This window comes from Theobroma cacao, chromosome 9 (genome assembly GCF_053813885.1).
Source record: "Theobroma cacao isolate CCN51 chromosome 9, ASM5381388v1, whole genome shotgun sequence".
Classification (NCBI taxonomy): Eukaryota; Viridiplantae; Streptophyta; class Magnoliopsida; order Malvales; family Malvaceae; genus Theobroma; species Theobroma cacao.
This window is the reverse complement of record NC_142647.1, coordinates 6,169,074-6,190,428: the sequence shown is the minus strand read 5'-3', so window position 1 is coordinate 6,190,428 and position 21,355 is coordinate 6,169,074. Positions and strand designations below refer to the sequence as shown.

Sequence of the window (21,355 nt, the reverse complement as noted above, 5' to 3'; positions counted from 1 at the left end):
CAATATTTTATAAAATAATATTTAATACATTTCAATATATACCAATAATTACGTATAATAATATAATTCTCATTACATATCTATTTTACAAAAATTTTCAACTTAATTGAAAAAAAAAATGACCATCCGAGTACATGGCGCGCAGCAGACTAGTTATTCACCGTTGCAATCATACGGAATCCTTTAAACATAGAAACTCTGTAAATTTATTGGTGGCAGACTCAGGCAAGCAGATACAAACCACCATAGTTCCACTAGAATCAGCGCCTCCTTCTGGCAAGAATACACAAACCTGTGGTGTTGGGGTCAGGTCTATCGGACCAGCATAAATTGGCCTTCCCCACCCAAAATCAGCAGATTCATAAATGGAAAATCTAGTCCACTGTGTTATGGTCAATTTCCCTCCGAATTCAAGCCTTCTTGGCCTGTCTGCTTCAACATAGTCAACTGTAGATCTTACATACTCTTCTGATACGCCAAGCCTGGCTTCGCGAACCAATCGAGCAGTCTCCGAGAGATGCCCCCTGATAAGATCATATACAGGGCTCATTGCACATGCCAGACAAACTACATTACCATAAAACCCTTCTTTCAATGGTGGGTTTTTCAGCTTGGGACGAGCATTGACTGAAAATGTAAGCCTAAGTTCATAGTCAAGTGGTTTTACATCAAGTGCTTTCACCCATGACCTCCAAACATGAGCTGCCATAGCATCAAAGGTAGAGCATGCAAGCATGCCATCAGGCTGAGCTAGAGATTTTAGTTGAGCTTGGAACTGAGGGCTAACTCTGTAACACTTTTGAACAGGCTTGGCTCTCCATAGACTCATCGTTAAGCTTGAACCTTCATCAATTCTCATAAATTCAGGATGTAGATACTTTATCATTGGTGGATCTCGAGGCTGGAAAAATTCCCTGTCCCAACAAGGCTCAGGGTTTGTTACCAATGCACCTGCTTTTGCTGTGGCAGCCCATGCACCAAGAAACTGCATAGCACCAAGGCCATCACAGATGCAATGGCAAAGTCTCAGGCCAAGGCTAAAGCCACCACAGCAAAAAACGGTCACCTGAGCTATAACTAATGGCATGTCAAGAACCTTATATGGCTCTTCACTGGGGAACCTATAGACTAATGGCGCCCATGCTGGGTTTGGCACTGCAAGGTCTCCTAATTCAGCCAATGCCATATTGGAGTGTGCCTCTACCACAAGTGCACCTTGTTCTCGTCCAAAAAACACTTCTAGTTTCCCATTTTTGGCCTCTCTGAGCCTACCAGATAAAGGATAATAAGGAACCAAAACTCTGGCTAGTGCATCACACAATGTTTTTATGACTGGGTCTCTAGCAGAAATCAAGTCTTTTGATCTGTAAAAGAACACAGTTGGTGTGAAAACACGTGCTCCAATCATATCATCAAGGTTTGACAGGTAAAGGCTGCTGCCAGGGCCAACAGGAATAGGAGCAGCCGGCATGACTTGAATCCTCCGATCAATGGTTATAGGGATTTGCAGGTGAGGAAAATGAAGCTCTTGAACCCCAGAAGCCATGTGAGAGAGGTCATGCCAAGCAATAGCACTCGTAGACGATTGATTTTTATTGAGCACAAAGATGCTTACATTATATTAGGGGATTTTCAAGGATTGTTGGTATGAAACAGTTGAGGCTCATATCTTTCATGTTCCACAGAAAAGGGATCTAAGATTGCATCATACTGGGCGAGATTTATTTGTTACCAACTGTGTTTTTGCATCTTGATAACAATCTTTTATGGGATAACTTATATTCTACTATGAATTTAAGATCGGGAAAAGATTAGATTCATGATGAGGGCATGAAATGAAGTCGTTGACAACAACCCCTGCCATTGTGCAGAAAACTATATGCAGACGAAAAACATGCAACTTGGAAATGAAAACATCGAATAGAGAAAGGCAATTGGTTGCAGGAAACCCCATATAAATTGGGAGGATGGGTAAGGTTGATTGCATGAGCAACGTTCCCATCCCCAATCTGCCCCTATATTAATAAACAAATCAACCAAAATAACTCTTTCCAATCCAATCTTGCACTCCACCCATTACTACCATTACTTATTTCATTTCCACTCTTTAAGGATGGGGTATGACACACCAAACAGATGCAGTATTTATGACACAAGCACTTTGCATTTCAAGTGCACCATAGACCATATTATGCTCTGCAGTCTGCATCTTACATTAAGTTCCTAGTATAAATTGCTAAAGAGAACTATCAGCACCAGGCATAACAATACAAAATATTAATTTTGATCTAGCATATAAAGAATTTTCTGCTAACATCCAACACAAAGAAGAAATACCAAGATTAAAGGAACTGATTTTTTTCTCTGAGAACAAAAGTGCCCCGATGAGAGTCACATCCACAAAAACCATTTACTGATGTTTATTTCGCATTAACAAAATGAACAGGAGAAGGTACATGTTCATATGTGAGGAGTTAAAAAGAAAAGCAAAACTCAAAGCTCTTCCCAAATTACCGCACTGGCTGCTGATTGTAGTGACTCTTCACCTTTTTCTTTGCAGCAGCAAGCCTTGCAGTCCTTGCAGCAGCCTCACTGGCAGCAGCTCGGGCAGCAGCATCCATCTCTTTACTTGATTTTTTCTTCTTTGTAGAAACCACTTTCTTCAGCCGCTCCTTCACATCAACAGCAGATGTCCCTTCAGGCTTCTCAGTTTCACCAGTCTCTTCGGTGTGATTTCCAGCATCAATGCCTTCAGGCTGGCCCTGCGATGATTCTTTCACCTCCTTTGACAATTTGTCTTTCTTTTTCTTCTTTTTGGCACTTTTGCTCTCTGCAGGAGCATTCTCTTTCTTTTCCATTTCTCCATTGCTCTCTGATTTTTCCCCCTGTGCAATGGCTGCAATCAGGAAAAGATAATTTCATGTAAGAAAAACTACTAAGTAATCAATCACGGCAAGCAATTAACAGTGGAATAGTCAACACCAAATATATAGTACAATAGCAATAACAACCACCACTTAAAGGAAAGTCTCAGTTCTGAGCCATAAGGCATGTCATAGAAGTCCAAGCTTAGAAGATTACAATTTCAACCCATTACTTTCTCATATAAATCCTCAAAAACACACTAGCAAAAGATTGCTATCTAAGTCTTGCAGTATAGCTAGTAGGTAATATCAGTAGGAAAATGTGGCAAGCAAACCATTTTAGGACAGGAGACATAAATAACATTAAGAGTAAACAGTATTACAGTTCACCAGATGGAGCTTAACCAGACACTTGTAACAAATGAACCAAGAAACATAATGACTTCAAAAGAGTGAACACTTGCTAAATTCTTCATTGTTAAACCAGGAAAAGGCATATTAATCTTGTAGACACCATTTATATATATATATATATATATATATATATATATATATAAAATTAATATTTATATATGAGTTTTTATTTTTTATGTGCTTTATTTTATTTTGATTATTTTATTTTATTTTATTTTTAGTCAAATTCCATTAGGTGTCCAATGGGCTTAATGAATAGACCCAAACACTGGGCCTGTTAGTAAAAGTAATTAAATACTTCCTATTTTCATGGTAGATATATGTTTTCTTAGACCTGCTTCAGCATTAAACTAATGTTCCATTACAACAAAACCAGACTAAGAGCCTGTTTGGCCTGACTTTTTTCTAACTTAAAAGCTATTATGAAGCTCTTATGAAAAATAATAGCTTTTAAAATTAAGCTAAAGTTGTTTGGTAAATTTTTTTTACAAGTTTTTTTCTATAAGTTATAATTTTTGTTAAAATTATCATAAAATGTATATTTTTTTAAGAAGGTAATATTGTAATTATTTTTAATAAATGAGGATATTTTTGGAACAAAAATAAAATTTTTTTTGTATTTTTAAAAGAAGAGAAGAAAAAGCTCCTCCTTGGAGCCTTTTTTTAAGTCTTTTTTTTTTAAATTTTGTTCTTAAAAAAAAAATTACTTTTTTTTTAAGAGCTTCTCAAAAGATCATGTTTGGCATGTCTTTTGCTTTTAAGATGTAAATAACCTGAAAAAAAGCTAGGCCAAACATGCACTAAACATGCATCTAAGAATGAGGAGAGACTAATATTCAGCTGCGCAATAAGCTAAATTACCATGGGAGTCATCTGGGCTGCTTGTCTCCTGTTTGGTATATCCTAACTCAGCAAGAACAGCATCCAGTTCCTCAAGCCCTTTCTTCTTCAGTTCCTTCTTTGAAAGCTGTCTTTCTGTCTCCTTAATGACCATAGCAGCTTCAGGAGGCTTCTTCATAACTGGCTGCTCTTCTACCTGGGCCTTAGCTTCATTTTCATGTTCTTCTTCAACATCATCATCAACTTCATCAAGACCTTCTTCCTCACTTTCACTTTCCTGGAATGGAAAATTAAAAAAAAAAAAACTACTACCTGATAAAAACCAAATAATGATGGCATTCATAAGACATTTACATAGTAAAAACCAGGTCCAAGATATCCTTAACACATTTTCAAGAGTTTTTATCACTCAAATTGAAATATAGTAGTAAAAGAATAATTTACAAAGACCGAAAGGGTAAACCCCCATTCCCCCTCTCATTCCTATAAACTACAGTTTGACGTTACTCAGACATTTGTCATTGAAATTGTAACCACTGCTCAGCCATTTTGCCAACTAGAATCATTTTAATCAAAGACTGACTTAACAAAGACAGTCTAGGCTGCACCCAACAAGTTATACAATCAATTAGGACCTATAATTTTCCCCACTATGAATCGCACTTTCTATAAATATCTTTTTCCATGACAGAATCTTTTTAGGCATCTAATCACACATTTATCCACAGTATCATTTAAAATTTACGTTTAAATATCTTCATGAGATAATACCAGTTTTAGTAGTAATATTGCACCTGACAAGAAGATAAATAATCTTATCTACAATCTCTAAAAAGCATTTCCTAGGCTATTGATAGAAATTTTTTGTAGCAGTTCATTTCACTCTTGCAATAAATAAAAAAAAGGCTCATGCAACAACAACAATAATTTTAGTTCCAAAGGTTCATGGTGGGGAGGCGTTTAATAATTTCAGCTGATCCATGAGCAGAGGATAGCACCAAGTCAACCAGAAACATATACGCCAAAGAGTTTCCTCCATGTACACAGGCTGATTTCACATTTAATGTATTGAATCCGACAAACTAAGTGACGACATCCTATACATTTGTTCATAATAGCAAAAAAGAAACTAATCTAAGAGTTTAATGATGACAATCAAATTATTTGGTATATCTGATCATAGTCAAAATGACCAAAAATGACTAAACATATGTGTAAAACGAATAAAGTGGCACCCAACCCTCAAACACGGGACTATAGACACCTGTTTGGTTTAAGAATCAAGTTTAGTCTCATATAACTAAATGATCAGATCTTAGAAGACCGACACAAAATCGACATCCAAAGTTCAACGTGAAGACAACCCCATACACATATAAATCTTAAAACAGTGAATACAACCAAAATGGCAATTGTGTACACATGAACACCAGGTAGAGCAGAACCATAAACAGATTACATCATACAAATGTTAGTTTTCAGAATCAAGTTTAATTTCATGCAACCAAAAGACCAGAAGAATGATCAAAGCAAGCAAACCCTGCATTTTGGATGTGGAGGAAAAAAATCTAACTCAGTAACTACAGCATGTATATTATCAACATTATTCATTCATTAAACATAATAAGCACAAAGATATAAACAATTCCTTTTATAAAGAAAATATACTTCTTTGGCAAAAAAGGATAGGAAAAAACTGATTGCTATTGAAAACAATGCATAACAGGAATGGATATGTAACCTCCATACAGAATTACTCATCATGGTGCTCATAAATCCAAAAGCATTCTCGGATCCATATTATAAGTTTCATTTCCTAGTATCTAGTGAAGCGCAGATAAACCAACTGCAAGAAATTTTAGTCAGAATCACATATAATTAAAACATTTTTCCAGAACAAACAATTTCTCTTTAAAGGAAGCATAATCATCATCTATCATAGTCCAACCCTTTTATTGAATAGATAAAAAAAAATCCAAAACCCACATTTACTAAACTAAAAAATACACAGCTTCTGGGGGAAAAAAACAGTCCACATTGATGAAAAAGCATTCCGTTCATCACCAGACAAAAGCCATACTTCATGAATAGATGACAATGCATTACATCATATCCATTATCATAAACATAATACTAAATCTTATCATCATTTGGATGATCCAAATACCAACAAAAACCAAAGAGAAAAAAATATCAAAACAAAAACTCATCATCATCTAATCATGAAAACGATAATTGAAACAAAAAACAAAGTCCTGACCTCTAAAGCAGGCTCAGGTTCTTTATGAGTGTCCCAAGCAGAACCAGGAGGAGCCATGGAGGCATAATAATCATCATCATCTTCGTCATCAACGTCAGCCCAAGACTTCGTCTTGAGAGGTGATGGGGCCCAGAACACCTCTTTCTTCTCCGCTTCCTTCTCCCCTCCCTTTTTCCCTCTGGTCTTAGAAGAGGAGCCTTGATGTTCCTTTTCACTTCCCTTCTTCTTCTTCTTCTTCAAACTCCCAAGCGCCGCAAAAACATTGGTGCTGTTAATCACCAAAGGCTCATCCCTCCTGCTATTCCCTCCTCCCACCATTTTTATATCCCCACCCTCGTAACCAAACACACCCAAAAACTTTTGAACACTTCTGAATTCTAAATGAGCAGAAGTTTACCAAACGATTTTTAAGCAATGAAAAATTCTGGGGTTGTAAAAAAAATATATGTTCTTGATTTAAAAAGCAGAAATTGAGATTTTATTCAACTATTAGTGGAATATAACGAAAAACCGATTAAAAAAAGTTCAATTTTAATTTGCGGTTTTCCCAGATGATCTGAAAAATGCCTGAACGGATTGTTATCAACGTTTTAATTCGGGAAATGGTAAGAAGAAGAAGAAGATAAGGCAAGTTAAGGCAAGGTGTTCTTCAAATCTAAGATAAGGCAAGGTAAGGCAAGGTGTTCTTCAAATCTAGGTTAAGTGTTTTCAAGTTTTCAATATAAATAGAAGGAAGGAAAAAATGAGAAATGAAGTAAGAAAACCCTTCTCTTCTTCTTTCTGTTACTTTTTTTTTTTTTTCTGCTGTGAATTTGGACTGTTTTTTTTTTTCGTCAAAAAAACGTGGGATTTGATGGGGCTGCTTAGGGCAAATGCACGTAAAAGGTTAAATTTCTTTTTTTTTTCCTCTTAATCTATGGTAAAAGTTAATTGATTAATTACGTTAATAAATCGTAAGTTATATAAAAAAGTTTTTATTATATTCAAATAAATTTTTAAATTTTTATTTTAAATTACATAAACTCCTCACATTAATCATTGATTAATAAAAATTAGTTAATGTCACGTTATTTTTTATGTGATAGATTAACGTGCCATCTTGATAACATCAATGTCAAGTATTAAATGACATGATATAAAAAATTATTAATTAAAAATTAAAAATTAAAAATTTTTATTTATTCAGATATTTAAAATTATTAATTACAAATTTTAAAAAATTTAAAAAAATAATTAGTTCAAACTAAGCCATCCTTTTTTAATAAAAAAATCTTTCACTTTTTTCAACATTTTTTAAACCTAACATACTTTATAGTTAAAATATGTAAAAAAATATAAACAGAAAATCTATTATTATTAATAAATAAAATGCAACACCATTAGATTCTTTTTTATAAATTTAAAAAAAGAAAAAAATATCATATTTTCCTTACAAATTTTATAAAAAGAAAAGAAAGATTTAATTTTCTTTTACAGATTATGGGGAAGAAAAAAAAATCGAATTTTCTTTACATATTATAGGGAAGAAAAGAAATTAAATTTTCCTTACAAATTTTAAGAAAGAAAAGAGAATAATTTGATTCTATTTTATTGTAAAATAATATTGTGTCTTTGTTAGTTTCAATATTATAAATGTTGTGTGTTATACCTTTACTCTTTTTCTTTTCAAAATTGTTTCTGGGTATTCTCATATCTCTCTGCACCAAATTTCAATCAACTAACAATAGCTTCAATCAAACTATAAAAAAATAGATTAGGTTTTTTTTGTTAGGAAAGATAACTTCAATTAAAAAGATAATATTAGTTAAGAAACGATGGTAATCAATTTGAAATAATTAAATTTTTTTAATTTTTTATTTTAGATCCTTAATCAATAATTTTTGGATATTTAAAAAGGAAAATATACAATTTCAAGTCAATAATTTTTAATAACATGTCATATATTGATATCATCAAGATCACACATCAACATGTCATGTGATAGCTAATGTGTCATAAAAAATTATTGAATGTATTTTTGACTAATGGAAGTTAGTCAACAGTTAATGAGAGAGGTTTATTTGATAAAAATAAAAAATCAGAAGTTTATTAGAATATAATAAAAAGATAAAGAGTTAAATTGACTTTTTTGACATAATTAAGAACTTTATTTGAGTATTTAATCAAGTTAATTTTATGGTAAAAATTAACGGTGTGGGTTTTAAGGTCAAGTGGGGAGGGGACTGAAGATTGCTTTTAGATGTTGGAATTTTAGCGTAGTTGGGTGAATGTGAGTCGTTGGATCTGATGATGATCAGATTAGATTTTATGTTTGAGATGAAGTGGGTCCTATAATGTGGGGCCCAAGCCCATTGAACCTTTTGGCATCTAACATCTTGTTGTGAAAAAAAGAAAATGTATGGTGTGAAACAGGTGGATAAGAAGCCAACAAATTAACAAGACATATGGCTGGCATGCAAACATGTTGGACCCACTTGATAGATGTAACTGAAATTTGGATGAGCAGGTGATTGTAATTTGTTGTATCTATTACCAGCTTACCACTGGTAATAGAAAATATTATTTGTAATAAATTTTTTTGTATTTATTACAATAATTAATAATTTATATGATAAGTTTTAATATATTAAAAAATATTAGTTAACATAATAATTTAAAAAAAGGATTTCAAGATACTCATAAATGTAAAAAAATGGATGTCCTTAGAACACTCTTTAAAGTTAGTTAAAATTCTATATATAATAATATTTATGCATTATATGCGTTGAAAGTTAATACGATAAATTTTAATAAATCGAGAGAAAATATTACTATTTTATATTATAACTTTTTAAAATATATTAACCCGTTTATTAGTAAAATTTTATAAATATAAATATAAGATAAATTATTGAATTTCTCAAATAAAATTAAGACCATAGGAGAACTATAAATATTTAATAAGGTTAGATTTCAAATTTTTAATCATTTAGGATGGAGATGGATATATGGACACTAATTAAGTTTACCCTTTGTTGGTGGTCTCTTTCTTCTTTTTGGCATGTCTTTACTATGCTTAATATTTCTTGTCTATTTGTAGTTTTTATACATTCAAAAGAAATGCTTTTCTTTCCTTTTTTTGCTTAATTAATTTCTTTCCCTTTTTCTATCTAGATACTTAGAAAAAATATTGCTACTACCACTATCTTTTTACTTTAAAGAAGGGAAAAGAAATAAAAACAGATGAGCATGGTGCAACTTACGGTCCAATAAATGTTGTCGTTTTATGTGAGAAAATAGGAGGGTTTAGCACATGTGCTAGGTGGGGAATATTGATTAGAATCCCATTAACATTATAAACTAGTACTAGGAGGGTGGATTGAGGAAAAAGCAAAACAAAAATATCCCATGTTGGGTTAAACACGCATGAACAGAAGGTCCCATTGGAGCAGGGGCCATGGCCATGGGGTCAGAAATTAAAGTGCGGCAATGTTCACGTTTTTGTTATTCTATTGGTCTTTACAATAACATACAGTTCTTTTACCATTGTCCTTTGGCTTTTGATCTGGGCAGTTTCCTCTATTTGTAACTTGTAAGGGAAAGATCCACCATTTAAAGTGTACACTAGAGGATAAAATAGACAAGTTTGACTACAGAACAAAACAAATATTTGAGAAAGTTAAATCCTGTCAAATCTTTTGGCTTGTTTGGATAAAATCTGCATTAGTAACGTGAGGATCATCTCTATCCGGACAGTGAATAAGGTAAAACCAAATAAGCATTCCTGCTTTAAGTAAGTTTAAACAAGCACAAAAAGTAGACCAAGAATCAAGATGCACGGAATGGTGAAAAGTGGTTCCCACGTGCCGAATGACGAAGCTAGGGATTTTTTTACCTCTTCAATTTCTCGACCTTGTCTACCAATGGCTCATCCCCGTTTGAAACGGCACCAGCTACGATACAACAACTGCTGCAATGGAGCCACAGTCCAAAGGCAAATTACTACAACAAGCACACTCTCTTAGCACCCGGAAACCGGCATTCCTGGGACTCCTCAATGAAGCGAAGAAACCACATTCACTTCGCACACTTCAACTTCATTGGAAAATGCACTGTCTCTTTCATTCCACATTGCAGCGATGAAGTAGCTTTTTGAGGATTTTTTGGCGGAAGCATGATGAGATTGCCCTTTCGACGAACTTTCTCTGCAGAGCAGATGGAGACCCATTGTTCTGAGGGGTTAGAAAGGAGGTTATCTCAAGATCAGCAGCCAGTGCAACTTCAACCCGTAGAGAAGAGGATTTCGAATGCTCCGAGGAGGCATTTTCTGTGTCAGAATTGTGGCTGGCTGCAACAGACTCGACAAGCACAGTGTACTTGACAACAACATCATAAATAGATAAAAATTGGTCGACGGTGGGTAAAGAGTTCCCAGCCTTGGATTTAGAGGAGAGTTCTGAAAACAGGCTGGAAAATATAGGGGCATAAAATTAGGCACAGAAAATTTTTGCTATTCAAAGACTGATTCTCTGGTGGAACTCTAGTCTTTTGATCTACTGAAAAACACACAGTTGGTGTCAAAACACGTGCTCCAATCATAATGTCTAGGTTCGACAGGTAAAAGCTGCCGCCAGGAACAGCAGGAATAGGAGCAGCCAGCGGCATGACTGGAATCGTTCCATCAATGGTTGTAAGGATGTGCAGGTGAGGACAATGAAGCTCTTGAACCCAAGGAGCCATGGGAGAGTGGTGAGAGAGGTCATGCAAGCAGTGGCACTCGTAGACGATTGTTTTTCACTGACCATAAAGACGCTTGCATTTTATTAGGAGATTTCAGCTATGAATTAAGACAAGGAAAAAAAGATTAGATTCATGATGAAGCCATGAACGAAGTCGTTTTTATATGCAGACCAAAAACATGCAACTTGGAAATGAAAACATCGAAAAGGGGAGGGCAACTGGTTGGAGAAAACCCAGTATAAATCGGGAGGATGGGTAGGGGTTAATTGCACGAGCAGCGTTGCGTTCCTACCCTCAATCTGCCCCTATATTAGTAAACAAATCAGCACGAATTGTGAGTATCCCAATCTGCCCCATATCTCCTAAGGCTTGCTCATGAATTGTGAGTCCTGCACGACTGTGATTCATCATGAGAGGTGTAGAATAGAGACTGCTGTTTTAAAGAGTATCCCTATCTTTAAGTATGGGGTGTAACACACCAAAACAGCTGCAGTATTTATGACACAAGCACTTTGATTTTCATGTGCACTTTAGACCATACCATGCTATGCACTCTGCCTTTTACTCCGAGTTCCTATAAAATTGCTAAAGAGAACCACCAGCAACTAGGTGTACTGATATACAATATTAATTTTGACCTAGCATATAAGGAATTTCCTGCTACCATACAGAAAAAGGAAACACCAAGGTTAAACCAAGTGAATTTTCCTCTGAGAACAAAAGCGGCCTGCTAAAGGTCACATTCACAAAAACCATTTACTGAAGTTTATTTTGCATTGACAAAAGAAACAGGAGAGGGTACATGTTCATATGTGAGAATTTAAAATGAAAAGCAAAACCCGAAGCTCTTCCCAGATTACCGCATTGGTTGCTGATTGTAGTGATTCTTCTCCTTTTTCTTAGCAGCAGCAAACCTTGCACTCCTTGCAGCAGCCTCATTGGCAGCTCCTCGGGCAGCAGCATCCATCTCTTTACTTGATTTTTTCTTCTTCATAGAAACTACTTTTTTCAGCCGTTCTTTCACATCAACTGCAGATGTCTCTTCTGGCTTCTCAGTTTCACCAGTTTCTTCAGCATCATTTCCAGTATCAATGCCTTCAGGCTGGCCCTGCGATGATTCTGTCACCTCCTTTGACGATTTATCCTTCTTTTTCTTCTTTTTGGCACTTTTGCTCTCAGCAGGAGCATTCTCTTTCTTTTCCATTTCTCCATTGCTCTCTGATTTTTTCCCCTGTGCAATGCCTGCAATCAGGAAATTGTTCATCTCACGTAAGAAAAACTACTAAAAAATCAATCAAAGAAAGCAATAAACAGAGCAGAATATTAACACCAAATAAGCAATGCAATAGTGAACAAAAAATATTCACCACTGAAATAAGTCTCAGTTCCAAGTCATATGGCAAGCCATAGATGTCCGACTCCAACCTTTAGAAGATTACAATTTCAACCCATTACATTCTCAGATAAATGATTAAAGAACATGCTGGCGAATAATTGCTATCCCGGTCTTGTACTACAGCTAGTAAATGATAGCAGTACAAAAACGTGGAAAGCAAACCATTTAGGACAAGAGACAGAAAACATGAAGATTAACAAGAGTTCCTGTTCACGAGATTGAGCTTAACCAGACACATAACAAATGAACCAAGAAAAATAATGACTTCTAAAGAGAGAGTGCTTCCTGAATTCTTCATTGTTAAACTAGGAAAGCATTTCAGTCTCCAAAAGGTAATGAAACACTTCCGATTTCTATAGTGGATATATGTTTTCTTCTAACTATTTCAGCATTAAAATTATGTCCCATTGAAAAGAAATCAGACTAAACATCTATCTGAGAATGAGGGGAGACTAATACACATGTGCGTAATAAGAGTAAATTACCATGGGAGTCATTTGGGCCACTTGTCTCTGGTTTGGTTAATCCTAACTCTGCAAGAACAGCATCCAGTTCCTCAAGCCCCTTCTTCTTCAGTTCCTTCTTTGAAAGCTGTCTTTCTGTCTCCTTAGTGACCATAGACGCTTCAGGAGGCTTCTTAACAACTGGCTGCACTTCTACCTGAGCCTCAGCTTCATTTTCATGTTCCTCTTCAACGTCATCATCAGCTTCATCAAGGCATTCTTCCTCACTCTCACTTTCCTGGAATGGAAAACAAAAAAAAATAAACAACTACTTGATAAAAACCAAGTAATGGTAGCATTCAGAAGACATTTAGGTAGTAAAGATCAGGTTCACCATATCCTTATCACATGTTCTAGAGTTTGTTTACATTGAATGGAAATATACTAGTAAAATATAGCTTTCAAATATACTTAAGACAACATTCACAACATCAAGTTAAAAGACTGGAAAGATAAACCCCCACTGCCCCCATTTCCCCTCTCTTTCCACAAACTATGGTTTAATGTTACTTGGTGACATTTGTCATTGATATTATAACCGCTACACTGCCATTTTGCCAACTGGTGTCATATTAATCAAGACTGACTTAATAAAGACAGTCTAGGCTGCATCCAACAAGGAATGCAATTAATTTGGATCTAACATTTTCTCCACTAATAAATTACACTACTGTAAATATCTATTCCCATGAAAGAATCTTTTTAGGCTCTGGTCGCATGTTTATCCATGTTATGTTTTAAGATCTCACAATATAATGAGCAATTTTATAAGTAACATTGCAACTGACATTTGACATAAATTGGTCTTGGATAGCCACAGAATAACCTACAATTTCAAAACAGCCTTTCCTAGACTACTGATGGAAAATTTTAATAGCAGAACATTAATTTCACTTTAGCAAAAAAATAAATTATAGCTCAGATGCAACAACAACAACAACAATTTAAATTCCGAGGATTCACTATGGCGAGGCATTTAAGCTGATACAGGAGCAGAGGATAGCACGAAGTGAACCGGCAATATATACCCACAAGAGTTTCCTCCATCCCCACATGCTGAATTTATGCTAATGTATTGAATCCGACAAACTATGAGACTATATCTTATACATCTGTTTGTAATAGCAAAAAACAACTAATCCAAAAAGTTCAACTTGACGACAATCAAATAACTTGATATGTCTGAAAATAGTGAATTCGAACAAAAATGACTAAATACATGTGTAAACCGAATTAAGTGGCATCCAACACACAAACACAGGGCATTACAGACCTATTCAATTTAAGAATCAAGTATGGTTTTGTATAACTAAGGACTGAAAATCAACATCCAAAGTTCAACATGAAGACAAGCACATTTGCGCTCGCGCACACACACACACACACATATCTTAAAAAAGTGAAAACCACCAAAATGATCGAGTATGTACATCAGGTAGAGTGGAACCTCTACACATGTTACCTTTGAGAATCAGGTTTAATGTCATGCAACTAAAAGACCAGGAGAATGATCAAAGCAAGAGAACCATGCACCAGCATCCTAAGAATCCAGGGGGAAATTATCTAACTTGGCAACTTCTGCAATATTTATTTGGTATTTATCATCAACATAATTTATTCATTAAATATTTAAAGCACAGAGATATAAACAATTCCTTTTAAAAGAAAATATACTCCTTTGGCACAAAATGAAAAGGAAGAAACTGATTGCTTTTGAAAACAATGCATAACAGGAATGGATATGAATCCTCCATAATTAAAACCATTTTCCAGTACAAACAATTTCTCTTAAAAAAAGCATAATCATCATCTATCATAGTACAACTCTTTACTTAGAAAAAAAATACAACACCCGCATTTAGTACAACAAAAAATACACATCTTATGGGAAAAAAAAGTCCACATTGATGAAAAAAAAACATTCCGTTTATCACCCAGACAAAACCCAAACTTCATGAGGATCTTTAGAAAACAAAATACCATCAAAACTTTATAGATGATCATACATTAAATCATTTTCATTATCACCAACACAATACCAAATCTTATCATCATTTAGATAATCCACATACCAACAAAAACCAAAATGAAAAAAAGGATCAAAACAAAAATTCATCATCATCTAATCATGAAAACAATATATTGAAACAAAAAACAAAGTCCTGACCTCTAAAGCAGGCTCAGGTTCTTTATGGGTGTCCCAAGAAGAAACAGGAGGAGCCATGGTGGCATAATAATCATCATCATCTTCGTCATCAACGTCAGCCCAAGACTTCGTCTTGAGAGGTGATGGGGCCCAGAACACCTCTTTCTTCTCCGCTTCCTTCTCCCCTCCCTTTTTCCCTTTGGTCTTAGAAGAGGAGCCTGGATGTTCCTTTTCACTTCCCTTCTTCTTTTTCTTCTTCAAACTCCCAAGCGCCGCAAAAACATTGGTGCTGTTAATCACCAAAGACTCGTCCCTCCTGCTATTCCCTCCTCCCACCATCTTTTTCCCTTATCCAATCCTCACCCCGTCGCCAAACACACCAAACCTTTGAATTATAAATACAACAGTAGTTCGTCAAAGAAACGGATATTAAGCGATGGAAAATTCCTCGATTGCAGAAAAATTTGTCCTCGATTTAAACAAAAAAAACGGAAAATTTGAGATTTTTATTGAAATATTAATGGAGAAACTGATTAAAAGGTTAGATTTTCTTTTTTGCTGGTTTTCCCAGATGATCTGCGAAATGCCTGAATGGATTGTGATGAACCAAAGCGTTAACGTTTTGGCTCTGCAAATGGGAAAATGGAATCAAAAAGAAGAAGATAAGGCAAGGTGAAGCAAGGTCTTCTTCAAATCTAGGTTAAGTGTTTTCAAGTTCTCAATATAAAGAGAAGAAGGATGAGAAATGAGGGAAGAAACCCTTGTCCGCTTCTCTTCAAGCAGAGGATGAAATGGGCCGCGGCCCACTTATGTGCAGAACTGAGCCTTTTGAAGTCCAAATGTGAACATTTGTAACCATGCTCTTTACCGACCATTAATAAATATATTTATTAAAGATCCAAAATTTAAAATATAAATTCTGCATGATAGAAAAGAAAAGGTTTGAATATAAAATAAGATAAAATATTTATCAATACTGTCGGGATAAATAAGAATTTTACTTAAATTTTGTCCAGATTTCAAGTGTTTGACATCAAATCCTACTGTATTGACAGAGAAATTACTTTCAAATGAAAAAATGTTAAGCTAAGTTATAGAGAATATGAATAAATGGATCAAAATCAATTAAATTCGATTTGTTTATTTTAATTTTAATCTATTTTTTAATTTAGTTTATTTGATTATTTAGATTTATTTTTTATATTTAAAATTTAGAATTGAATTATCGAAAAACTAATTGTTAAAAATGCCTTTTTAAGTATATTATATATGTAATATGTAAAGTATAAATATTAATAAACATTATTATTATTTTTAACTAATATTTTATGTATAATAGAAATAATAAACAAAATAATAAAATGGATCAAATCATTTAATTTTAAAATATAATTTGGTCGATTTAATTATTTGTTTATGAAATCTTTATAAATTTAATTTTTAAACTTTTAAGATTTAAAGGATCAAATTGATCAAACAAATTTGGGTGCTGGTTGGGACCTAAGGCATTGAAAATGTTTAACCTTTCAAGTTGTTAGGCTTGTTTTAGCTCAACAAATTAAGACAAACAGAAACGAAATGAATTCTGATATTACCAAAATGATGCAACCTGCATTTGTTACATGAGGATCATCTTTATCCGGGAAGCGGATAGCGTAAAAACAAATAAACATCCCTGTTTAAGTAAGTTCAAACAAGCACAAAAGGTAGACCAATGATCAAGACGAAGAAAGATGCATGGAATTGTCAAAAGTGGTTCCCACATGCTGAATGACAAAGCCATAGATTTTCCTCTTCAATTTCTCGACCTTGTCTACCAATGGCTCATCCCCGTTTGAAACCGCACGGTCTAGCCAATCATTGACCCGTTTCAACTGCGATAGAACTGCTGCGATGGAGCCACAGTCCAAAGGCAATGTTTTACTACCAGAACCACACTCTCCGAGCACCCGGAAACCGGCATCCAGGGACTCCTCAATGAAGCGAAGAAACCACATTTGCATCTCAGACTTCAACTCCATTGCAAAATGCACTGTCTCTTTCATTCCCTGACCTCTAGTCCACATTGCAGCATTAGGTTCTGAATGTGGCAATGAAGTAGCTTTGAGTTGGTTTTTGGCTGAAGCATGATGAGATTGCCGCCCTTTTGACAAACTTCTCTGCAGAGCTGATGGAGACTCATTGTTCTGAGGGGTTAGAAGGGAGACTATCTCAAGATCAGTAGCCATTGCAGCTTCAACCCATAGCGAAGAGGATTTTGAGTGCTTCGAGGAGGCATTTTCTGTGTCAGAATTGTGGCTAGCTGCAATGGACTCGGCAATCCCAGTGTGCTTCACAACATCATCATAAATTGATAAAAATTGGTCAATGGTGGGTATAGGATTCCCAGCCTTGGATTTAGAGGAGAGTTCTGAAAACATGCTGGAAAATATAGGGGCATAAAATTAGGCACAGAAAAACTTTGCTGACAAAATATGATGTTTGGCCTACTTAACGCATAATTAATTGATTTTCACAAAACAAAATGCATAAATATTTTGTATCAAATAAATTAAGCTGATAATCCCGACTATGAGATATAGCAAAAACTTTGGAGATGCGTCAAGTTACTTCTCACATAATTTGTTTGCTAAACATCACAACACTTGATGTAATGGGCACGAGTTGCATATAATTGCATGTGAGGATTGACCCTTACCTTAAATTCCTGATAACAGTTTCAGTAGCAATGGCCTCTTCCAATGCCTCTGCTGCAGCTTTAGAGGCAAGAACTCTCCTTTGCATAGCCTCCTACATTAAGACAGGGTAATCAAAATCCAAATTCAGTCCTTCAAAATATACCAAGATTTTAGCTTTGCATGTCTCTTGGCTAAATTAAAGCTACATTCTAGTCAAACCAATATTTCAGGTAAGCGAATTTTTGTTTTTATTTCATCTATGTAATTATGAGAATAAATAATTTAGAATTGCTAAACATTAAATTTGTGTTAAGTATATCAGCATTCCTCTGCATCCTATTCAAAGCATAAGGGCAGACTGTTGCATTGAAAAGATCAATTATTATCCTCTGGATCCAAATCAAGCAAACAAATGCAGATTTTAAATGATCAGAAATTAAAAGCATTGGTCTATGGCTAGATTGTTTATGGTTACAACTCCAATGTCACAGTGTTTTATCTAGTATTTACCCCAAAGCTTCTAAGTGCATAATGTCAACCATTGCTAACCTCACTGGACCTCACTTTCACATAAGCAGCATAATTTTTCTAAAAGCATAACTACTAAATCTAAACTTTATGATTATAACAGTCTAATTATAATGAATATTCAATCACATCTCTAATTTTTAATTCTTGAGCTACACTATTCCAATGATGGTGATACGCACTCATAGAAGGTGATGCCAGTTTTTGTACACAATCATAGCATCGTAGCTACATGTTTATAATGAGAGTACGATACGGTTTAATAGCATTAAGACATTCAAATAAGCAATAACATATATTGACAAATTATATACAAAGCTGGTTGGTCGGTAAAATCCACCCAATATTAAAGACAAAAACAGAATGAAGTTAAACCTTTCCCAAAAGCTATAATATACTTATTTGTACTCTACCAAAGCAATTGGTAGGAATCGATAGAGCAATCTAGCAGAAACATTAGGCACTCACACGTAGCTCTTTGACCTAAATCATTCCTATACCAAAAAGATAATGATAAGACGTTTTTCTCAACTTCACCCTTTCTCAATTTAGACTAGAAGATAATATCAGAAACGCAGCACTTTAAATAGGAAATTCTAATCAAACAAAAGCACTATCTTTAATGGGAAGCAAACAAAAATGCAAAAGTACAACGCAAATTTGTATAGTATTTTTAAGTCAAAAGGCAGATTTGATTAGCTTCTTGATAATTCCTGAAACCGCCCCATACCTTTCCCAGCGTTGCAAGGTCAGCAGAAAGGGTATCCCATGAAACACTGCCATCAGTCCATTTCTTTTCATGAATGGTGATTCCCAAAGCCCCACCCGCACATGTTAGTTTTGCTGTGGCCAGACTATCTTCGGATGGGCTATCTGTTGTTTTCTCATTGCTTGAGGAATTTTCATCATTAGATTTTTGACCATGCACATCACTTAAACGTCTTGAAATGGCCGCCTGGGAAAAATATCGTGTCAGAAAGTATTCGACATAAGAGGCACATATAATTCAAATTCTACAATGATAATATATTAAATATGATTATATGAAATTCCTAAACAAAAATTTCATACCCTCATTCCTGATTCTTTGAAAGCATAGTTAATTATGTTTCCACTTTCTTTAAATAGCAATCTTACATAGTTTTAAACATCGTGTGATGGTTCAGACTTCAGAGATGAACTCAGTTGAAAAAAGTTTAAACATTTCACTCTTTCTAAAAACCCATTGTGGGATATTTTCAGGTGAATAATTAGTAGTTGAAATGAAAAAAAAAAAAAAAACAATACCCAATTCTGCTAAATGCAATTATATATCGCCTTCAAATAAGTCTCAACATTTCTTTGGGCTTTTAATGATTAATTTATCAAGCATAGAAATCTACTAAAGAAAGTTAATTTAGTTACCTGTGTCCGCAAAATAGCTTGCAGATCCGGTTTACTCTTAGAAGAACCTTTCTCCTTTTGTTCCCCTGAACCTTTCTCTGGCTGCTCATCCCAGCTCTTCCTACTACTCTTCGCCGACCCCACCAGTGCTTCGGACACCTTGGAAATTCCAGCAACGATCGTTGCCATCTTCTTCTTCGAATCCCCTACAGCCGGCGAGACCTTCAACACCCCGGACAACCTCCTCCCTGGAGAAAGAGATCCTCTTCGAGCACTCGGTGATGCCTGCTTCCTTCCGTTAGGCGAAGGTTGCCTATACCTCGAGGGTACTACGATCGCCGGCTCTCTCGCCACTTTCCTGTTCTCTTCCTTCGCTGCCATCAAGCTCGGTACCACGCATTTTGACGGTACCGGAGATGCAGATCTTTTCCCTTTGCCAGCCGGAGATGGATCCCTCTCCACAACTGCCGCATTGGTTTTCTTAACAGCTGAAACGGAACGTTTGGCGGTGGCCGGAGACGAAAATCTTTGCGGCGGCTTTTCAGTAACCTTTGATTCAGATTCCAAATTTTCATTAACTCTAACATTATCTCTAGGCGCGAGAGGCTGCCTTGTTTTCGGCTTTTCAATTTTCGAATCCTTGTTTTCAGTCGGTGTTTGCTGTTGCTCCAATTTTTTGTTGGACAAGTAAACCGCAATTGGATCCACGGAGTATTCGGATTCGGAAACGGGTTGTATAACGAAATCCCTTTTGGATGACGAAATGCGGGCTATGAGAGGGTCAGGGGAACCAACGAAAGGGTGACGACCTGCAATTGGGCGGATCCCGGAGACACGTGGCACGGGAGAGTCAAAATGGAAGCGATCAACGTAGACGAACTGGCCGAGCTGGAGTCGGTTGGAGAGGATTAATTCGGTGTCGCGCTCGGAGAGGGAGACGTAGGTCGAGTTGAGGGAATCAGAGAGTTGGACGTAGAAGCCGTGGTTTGGCCAGAGGTCGGAGCCGGCAAGAGCTGGGACGATGCCGATCACTTGGAGGAGAGCGGAGCGGTGGTCACCGGTGACGCGCGTGGGGGAGTTCATGGATTGGAGGAGCTTTAGTAGGATTCCTGGAGTAAGCGAAGCCATCGCGAACGGGCGTAAGAGAGAGAGAGAGAGAAAGAGAGAGATAACGGGGAGGAGGGTTGGGTTGCTGGGGAGGATGATAGGGAAGGGGCGAGTAAAGAATAGGAAAGGGAGGATTAAGCCGTTACGACATTCAAATTCAAAAGCCCGCTAATTTGTTTCTATTGTTTGAACTCAGGTGGGGACAGGTCTCAATTCTCTCGTGAAAAAGCTGTGCCCGTACGGTTACGCTATCTGGGTAGGGTAAATAGGGGGAAGTAAGGTTGCGGCCAGTAGATCAGAGTCGGAGTATCAAATTCCTATCATCGCTCACCACGTGGCTTCTTTCTGTCTATCCCGGGAGGACGATGTGGCATCACCTACGTGAAGCGTTAATGGGCATCAGTTCATAATATTTTTTTGTGTATTTTATAATCTTTTAGAGTACTAGTACTTCTACAAAATTCAATGCGAAATTGTCAATCTTAATGCACAATAATACTGATAATAAACTATAGTA

General features: G+C 35.8%; 4 protein-coding genes across 4 annotated transcripts; all 4 read right to left on the bottom strand.

Moving 5' to 3' along the window:
• Positions 1 to 169: 169 nt before the first annotated feature.
• Positions 170 to 1,659, bottom strand: LOC18588652 (HXXXD-type acyl-transferase family protein). The gene has a single exon (XM_007013209.3). It carries the CDS (start codon positions 1,544 to 1,546, stop codon positions 170 to 172), a length of 1,377 nt encoding a protein of 458 aa, XP_007013271.3. The 5' UTR covers positions 1,547 to 1,659.
• Positions 1,660 to 2,342: 683 nt separating this feature from the next.
• On the bottom strand, positions 2,343 to 6,895 carry LOC18588651 (uncharacterized). Its single transcript, XM_007013208.3, has 3 exons — positions 6,379 to 6,895; positions 4,140 to 4,395; positions 2,343 to 2,896 (listed from the first exon to the last, which is right to left on the bottom strand). Exons 1-3 carry the CDS (start codon positions 6,694 to 6,696, stop codon positions 2,511 to 2,513), a joined length of 960 nt encoding a protein of 319 aa, XP_007013270.1. The 5' UTR covers positions 6,697 to 6,895; the 3' UTR covers positions 2,343 to 2,510.
• A 4,944-nt stretch (positions 6,896 to 11,839) lies between these two features.
• LOC18588650 (uncharacterized) lies at positions 11,840 to 15,618 on the bottom strand. Its single transcript, XM_018127584.2, has 3 exons — positions 15,164 to 15,618; positions 12,979 to 13,234; positions 11,840 to 12,339 (listed from the first exon to the last, which is right to left on the bottom strand). Exons 1-3 carry the CDS (start codon positions 15,479 to 15,481, stop codon positions 11,954 to 11,956), a joined length of 960 nt encoding a protein of 319 aa, XP_017983073.1. The 5' UTR covers positions 15,482 to 15,618; the 3' UTR covers positions 11,840 to 11,953.
• A 1,094-nt stretch (positions 15,619 to 16,712) lies between these two features.
• LOC18588649 (serine/arginine repetitive matrix protein, putative (DUF936)) lies at positions 16,713 to 21,310 on the bottom strand. Its single transcript, XM_007013206.3, has 4 exons — positions 19,753 to 21,310; positions 19,079 to 19,303; positions 17,841 to 17,932; positions 16,713 to 17,563 (listed from the first exon to the last, which is right to left on the bottom strand). The coding sequence occupies exons 1-4, from the start codon at positions 20,857 to 20,859 to the stop codon at positions 16,861 to 16,863; spliced, it is 2,127 nt and encodes a 708-aa protein (XP_007013268.3). The 5' UTR covers positions 20,860 to 21,310; the 3' UTR covers positions 16,713 to 16,860.
• Between the last annotated feature and the right edge of the window lie 45 nt (positions 21,311 to 21,355).

Coding starts and splice junctions, on each gene's coding strand:
- LOC18588652 (XM_007013209.3), bottom strand. CDS start 1,546: ATGGCTTCTGGGGTTCAAGAGCTTCATTTTCCTCACCTGCAAATCCCT.
- LOC18588651 (XM_007013208.3), bottom strand. CDS start 6,696: ATGGTGGGAGGAGGGAATAGCAGGAGGGATGAGCCTTTGGTGATTAAC. Junction 4,396..6,378: donor AACCTGAGCCTGCTTTAGAG/GTCAGGACTTTG, acceptor TTTCCATTCCAG/GAAAGTGAAAGTGAGGAAGA. Junction 2,897..4,139: donor CAGCCCAGATGACTCCCATG/GTAATTTAGCTT, acceptor TCCTGATTGCAG/CCATTGCACAGGGGGAAAAA.
- LOC18588650 (XM_018127584.2), bottom strand. CDS start 15,481: ATGGTGGGAGGAGGGAATAGCAGGAGGGACGAGTCTTTGGTGATTAAC. Junction 13,235..15,163: donor AACCTGAGCCTGCTTTAGAG/GTCAGGACTTTG, acceptor TTTCCATTCCAG/GAAAGTGAGAGTGAGGAAGA. Junction 12,340..12,978: donor TGGCCCAAATGACTCCCATG/GTAATTTACTCT, acceptor TCCTGATTGCAG/GCATTGCACAGGGGAAAAAA.
- LOC18588649 (XM_007013206.3), bottom strand. CDS start 20,859: ATGGCTTCGCTTACTCCAGGAATCCTACTAAAGCTCCTCCAATCCATG. Junction 17,933..19,078: donor ACCTTGCAACGCTGGGAAAG/GTATGGGGCGGT, acceptor GTCTTAATGTAG/GAGGCTATGCAAAGGAGAGT. Junction 17,564..17,840: donor ACTGTTATCAGGAATTTAAG/GTAAGGGTCAAT, acceptor TATATTTTCCAG/CATGTTTTCAGAACTCTCCT.